This window comes from Nicotiana attenuata, unplaced genomic scaffold, assembly GCF_001879085.1.
Source record: "Nicotiana attenuata strain UT unplaced genomic scaffold, NIATTr2, whole genome shotgun sequence".
NCBI lineage: Eukaryota > Viridiplantae > Streptophyta > Magnoliopsida > Solanales > Solanaceae > Nicotiana > Nicotiana attenuata.
Window position 1 is genome coordinate 38,250 of NW_017675895.1, and position 6,994 is coordinate 45,243.

General features: G+C 36.7%; 1 protein-coding gene across 1 annotated transcript; it reads right to left on the reverse strand.

Moving 5' to 3' along the window:
- Positions 1–1,023: 1,023 nt before the first annotated feature.
- On the reverse strand, positions 1,024–3,820 carry LOC109220559 (P17/29C-like protein DDB_G0287399). Its single transcript, XM_019385019.1, has 3 exons — positions 3,753–3,820; positions 1,624–1,817; positions 1,024–1,190 (listed from the first exon to the last, which is right to left on the reverse strand). The coding sequence occupies exons 1-3, from the start codon at positions 3,818–3,820 to the stop codon at positions 1,024–1,026; spliced, it is 429 nt and encodes a 142-aa protein (XP_019240564.1).
- Between the last annotated feature and the right edge of the window lie 3,174 nt (positions 3,821–6,994).

Genomic DNA, 6,994 nt, shown 5'->3' on the forward strand with positions numbered 1-6,994 from the left:
ATCAAATCTAAATATAGCAATCCTTATCAAGTCTGACATCTAACTTCAATCTAATGTTTTATACTTGACGTTCATCTACAACAAATAAAGTCAAGTTAAAACATTAAATGAGGAAACTAAAAGAATACTCAATCACTTGAAATTTATATGTACCTATAACATCAACAAACCAATGAGGCTCTTCATTGCTAGTACTACATCCAGTTTGTCTTGAAGAGACTGCGCCAGATGATGAAGATGGAACGGTGGACTGAGAATACTCCATCAGATGATGAAGATGATACAACATGCTGTGAAGAGACTCCATCTGATGATGATGGAACATCGTGTTGCGAAGAGATTCCATAAACTGGAATAACAGGCTGTGTAGGTTGTGTAGGCAGTGTGGAATATAAAGAGACTCGATAAGATGTTGAAGATGAAGCTTGAGCCTGTGATGACGGCCTCGGAACATGTGAAGATCTCTCTTTGACTGATTTGAATTAATTTTTAACCCTATTTTGCTTCGGCATCTCTACATGCATAAAGGTATATAAAGCAAAACAAGAAAACCTTGATACCAAACCAATTTAAACTTCACGACAAAAATAAATAACTTAAGCTTAATCAATGAAAGAAAGTAACTAGATGCAAGAACATAAAGCAAGTCAAGAACAAAAAAGGACATAGCTATAATCTGAACTAATTTGAAACAAAAATATCTTAACATGCTTTGTTCTAAAATATGAAAAGGGCTAGATATGTTCATCTTCGCCAATCTCATTTTCAATATCGTGATCACTTAATATTTCATCAGTTTCATCTTCCCTATACAAAAGCAGATCATTAACATCCCCAAAGTGTTGATCTAAGTCTTGCACCGGAAATAGCTCATTCTCAGGAAATTCATTATCTCCTTCTCCTCCCATATCATATAAGTCTCTTGGTTTCAAGTGAACAACAGTACTCCAACCTTTATTCACCTCATCGTCCACATAATATACCATTTGAGCTTGTGAAGCTTCAATGTATAGATCATGCTCTTCACGATCGCCAGTATGTTGCCATTGCTCCAAAAGGATTGAAACTGTCACTAGCTAGGCCTAGCCGTACATTTCGAGGATCTGCAGCAAATTCAGGATGAAGCAAGTCAAAAGTTTTCCAAGCTTGAGAATCCCTGGGATGCCTCATCAATCCATCATGGCTACCCTCTAAAGAATGCCATCTCATAGACTCGGCAGTTTTAGAGCACATGAACAATCTTTGCAACCTTGGCTTTAGTGGAAAGTAGCGCAATATCTTTGTAGGCTGCTTCTTCTTATTATCATTCCACCTAGATGACTTGCATACTACTACTACTACTACTACTACTACTACTACCACCACTACTACTATCACTACCACCACTACTACTACCACTACTACCACCACCACTACTACGACTACTACTACTACCACTACCACCACTACTACTACGACTACTACTACTACGACTACTACTACTACTACTACTACTACGACTACTACTACTACTAGTACTACTACTACTACTACAACTACTACTACTAGTACTACGACTACTACGACGACTACTACTACTACTACTACTACTACTACTACTACTACTACTACTACTACTACTACCACTACCACTACCACTACCACTACCACTACCACTACTACCACTACCACTACCACTACCACTACCACTACCACTACTACTACTACCACTACTACTACTACTACTACCACCACTACTACTACTACCACTACCACTACTACTACCACTACTACTACTACTACTACTACTATTTTCAAATACTTGACTATGAGCTAAGCTGTATTCCTAAACACTAAAAAGTATTTAGAATGCCATACTTTTTTTTTACCAAGATTTTTTCTAACTTAATTAACCTGAATTTGGCCGGTAGTCGTTATTAACGGATCTTAAAGAGTGCTTAACACCTTCTCTTTAGGATAATTAGAACCCTTACCTAGAATTTTTAAGGTTAAGCAGACCGTAAAAAAAGAGTTAACTTTAACCATTATTTAGTAAATAGGTGTCCTAATTCACCTTTTAAATAATTAGGTGGCGACTCTCTTAATTAATTAAACCTCAGAATTACCAATATGTTGTACTCTAATTTGACCCATGTTAAAATGCGGTATAACATCTTGGCGACTCTGCTGGGGATTTTAGGTTCTAAACCACAACAAACTTAGGTTAATAATAAAAATTAATTTGTGTATTTTTTATTGTTATGATGCTTATTTGAATTGTCGTTATATGATAAATGTATTTTATGAATTGTTCATCTATTCTTATTGCTTTATGTAAATTGTCATTCCCATTTCACTTCCTCCACTTCTGGAAAATTCACACAAAGCACACACCTAGCGGTTACGCGGTTTGGGGCCGTGCACTACTCAAAACACCTTTTAGGGGAAAGTTCGTGGGTAAGTCGATCAGCGGTGCAGTTGACAGTCATGGGCTTTCCACTCTCGAGTTGTCCACTTGGGAGCAGACCAGTCTAGAAAACTCACTCTTAGTCAACCTAAGATAGAGCTAAACCAAAACCCATTTAAGAGCATACATCATTTTGACCTTAGGTGGCTTAATACCCGAGGTGTACTAAATCCATTTGTTGACCTTACCTAAATGTCCAAGTGGGTTTTTAATCTGAAGTGACACCTTATCACGTATATGTGCATTATTTGAAGGGTGAACATGCCAATTATGTGGACCATTTGCGCTAAATTGATTAAATCCTAATTAAAGGAGCATGACCAACTTTTTATATGCATGAAAACTATCAAATTACACAATTAACGAGAAGTTTAGACAAAATATATTTTATTATACTTTCTTTTGATGAAAATATACTTTCTTTTGACCAAAAAGAAGAAGTTTAAGCAGTTATACTTTACCATTTATTTGCTTTTTAAAAAATAGAATTATTTAATTAATTTACATCAATGGGATGATACATAATGGCATATTTATCTTTCAAATATACGTTAGGCCTACCTCTAACACAAAGAGGCCCCACGTATTAGGACGCACTATTATTTGCCTTGGAATGTGTCGCATGCTTTGCTTGCCTACTTGCTTACTTGCTATGTTGCTTGCTCGACTTTATTACTTTTACTAACATTATTTGTTATTTTACAGAAAAGGAAGTATTAACTATCCAACTTGCTTACATCTTTATTTAAATTTATACTCTTATTTGTTCTCATATATGTGTATATATATATATATATATATATATATATATATATATATATATATATATATATATATATATATATATATATAATATATATATCATCTTCCCTAATTAGTAATAATAATCACCAATCATTCCGCGCTTAGCGCTCTTTAACGACTCTAGAGCACCGTTTAGGTAATTACTTAGGCCCAAATCTCTCTTAGGTCCATTCCAATTCTTAGATGTCTTTTTAGTCTCTGGCATGATCTTCTACTTTTATAAGGCAGGATGTTTTGCCCACAAACTCTTCAACAAGCTCAGTTCGTTATGAAATACCTCGAAATTCGTGCCTTAAACTAGCTGTAAGAATTTTCTTTACACAACAATAAGCATCTTACTCCCTATAGCAAGATAGCATTCCCACTTCTTTAAAAAACTGGCGTAATCTTTTATAATATGAAAATATTTTGCCTATCTAATTACGCTAGATGATTTTATTCGCGTTCTTTTCTAAAAAATGTAGTTACATAATCTTTTTAAATATTGCCACTCGTGCCTTACATAATTTTCAATTCTTCCTTAATTTTCTCAATTCCGACGTAATCTTGTATCTCTGATATTCGTCTCATAGCTTCATATCTCTTAGAACTTCAACTTTCGTGCCAACACACATTTCCAAGTTGGTAGATGTCGAAACTTGCGCAATCTACCGAGCAATAATAGGCCATTATTTGGTCAATTTACATTGTCAAATTATTCTAAATATTTTACATATTCAATTCAAGTGTCTGTATCGTCTTATTTCGGGTCGTCGAGATTAACCTTCACGCACCCGTTAATTCTAATTTTTGGCACGTGAGTCGAGGTACTATCCCATAAATCCTAAAACGGTTGACAACGTATTCCTAGGCCTCGATAACTTTATGAGTTGCCAACGCTAATAAAATATTTTTAAAATTATTTCATGTCCAAGTGACTACCATCTTTATTAATTATCCATATCTCGACCTTGTCTATATCCAAATACTAAAAAATTATTTTTAAGATCAAAATCACCCATCTTTGGCATCTTTTAAACATAGCCATATATTATAAGATCCGACCCCGTCGGTTTCTTAGGAACACATTCCCAAATACTCTACCCTTAGCCTTCAATATTTATCTACTCCATAGTGACTAGACATACCTTTTTTCAAAAAAGGTTAACTTAAGTTGAACATCAAAGCAAACTTCAAGGACGATATGGCTGACCAAATCGTAGTGATTTACTTAATTGAAGACGAAGCTGCTAGCGAGAAAACATAGTCATACCAAGATAAGATTGCTAAGCTTGAAGCAAAAGTGGCAAATGGAGCAAGAAATTGATGGCGGAAGGAGGTGATAGCCGATCATAAGAACCCATCCAACGAAAAAGCTACTCTCCATTTCGCACAGCTTCACCTCCCACTTATGAGTGCAATGCCCAGTTTTTAAAATCTGCACTTTGTCTTGCTAGAAAGGGCATCCTAAGCTGCCAACAATGTGTATGAAGAAGAAGCATGATTAACAAGGACTCTATCACAGAATTTAAAAGATTATCATTCCCCACCCACCTTCCCTTATTTAAGATACACATGCAAAGAAACTGGGGCAGAATTTTCGCACACAGGTTGAGTATGCTCGAAAGGGACATCATGCCATGGAGTAGTAATCAAAAACTTCCTAAAGATGGGGGCAATTTTTAAAATAAAATTCCAGAGTCATGCAAGGAAAAGGACTTGTGCTAGAGCTAAAACTTTAATGTTCGACATAAGTTAGCCTTTCACAAAACTTCAATCATTCCGCTTCCATGTCAACAAGTCTCGTGCGTTAGAGCCCTCTAGATAACAAGTCATTCTCGTCCATCCAATTTGCAACTTAGGCCTTCATTTCCAGTTTAGGGCTCCTAATTAACCATATCATAAATTAATCTATCTAGTTACACACTTTATTACTTTGTGCATTTATTGGATTATGATAAATACGCTAAAACTTTACTTTTATTTTGTAAAGTTTTATTTTTCCTTTATAGGTTGCCTAGCATTGAACATTGTTTTGGCTGCGAATCTGCATAAAGGACGGGCTATAATGACAGACCATTTTGAAGCATTCAGTACCGGTATGAGATTGTTACAAGCAGAAGGTGATGATACCGAGGCAAATGTGGTACGAAGAAACGTGTTGGTTAATCTGGGAAGCACTTTCAACCTTCTTCCAAATGCAACCTCTGCTTCTAGCTCAAACCGAGATTTTTGCTTAACCATATCGCCTTGCCCAACTCCTCCTTGTGCAATCTCTAAACAAATGCCATTAACCTGCAACCCCAATCAAGTCATGATAATGCCTCCCTTAATCACAACTCCATTTGAGGAGGACAAGCAAAAACGACTAGCGATATACCCGTATAAGAGACCTGAAAAATCAACCCAGCAGATTTGCTGTGAAAATTTGGAAAAAGAACTCCGTGATTTGAAGAAAGCCATTGGAGAAGAATTACAACCAAGAAATTATCAAAGTCTAAGATATGAAGACCTATGCCTGCAGCCTGATATAGAACTCTCACCAGGTTACCAGGTGCCAAAGTTTAATACTTTCCATGGGAAGGAAAATCCCATTGCTCATTTAAAGGATTACTGTAGCAGATTACTTGGTATTGGGCACAATGAGGCCATTCGAATGAAGTTATTTATCCAAAGCTTATCAGGACCTGCACTTGTTTGGTACACAAAATAAGATTTTAGCAAATGGCACACGTGGGATGATATGGCTCACGATTTTTTAAAGCAATATGAGTTCAACCTTGGAGTCGATCCAGACATGCATAGCCTGTGCAAAATAGAGAAAATGGCACATGAATCTTTTCATGTGATGACCCAAAAAGTCATCACTTGTTTTAGAAATAAATTCAGTGTTCTGAGGCCTAAAAACATCCTTTTTACCTCACCTCGATTTGCGTACGCAGTCCGGGCGCTTAGCCGAAAAACGCTTATATGAAAATTAGTGAAAAACAATAAATTTTGCCTTTAAAATGAATTTAAGTTGACTTCGGTCAAAATTTTGAATAAATGGACCCAGATCCGTGTTCCGACAATCCCGGGAGGTCGATAAGAAAATATGGGACTTGGGCGTATGCCCGGAATTGAATTCCGAGGTCCCTAGCCCGAGAAATGAATTTTTGAAGAAAATTATTTTCTGAAAAATACATGAGTTTTTAAAAATGAAATGTGTTTGAAAGTTGATGGTATTGGGTCCGTATCTTGGTTCTGGAGCCCGGTACAGGTCTTATAGGTGATTTAAGTTGAGTCTGTGAAATTTGGTAAGAAACGGACTTGAAATGACATGAATCGGACCTCATTTGAGAAAAATTTAGAAATTTGATGTTCTTGAGTGATGTCATGATTTTGATGCTAAATTCATAGTTGTTGATGTTATTTTAGTGATTTGAATGCACGAGCGAATCTGTATGATGTTTTCAGGTTGGCGTGCATGTTTGGTTTGGAGCCCCAAGGGCTCGGGTGAGTTTTGGATAGGCCACGGAGTAGAATCGGACTTGGGAAAATTGCAGGTTTCAGCTGTTCTATTGCAGGCCTGCAGGCTTCGCATTTGTGAAGCCTAGCTCGCAAATGCGAGTTCGCAATTACGAAGGCTATGTGGCAAATGCGGTAATAGCCCAGGCCAGCCTACCTCGCAAATGCAAGGAAAATATCACAAATGTGATCCTCCAGTTGTAGCCCAGTCGTCGCAAATGCGACAGTTTTATCGCAAATGCGACTTCGCATTTGCGA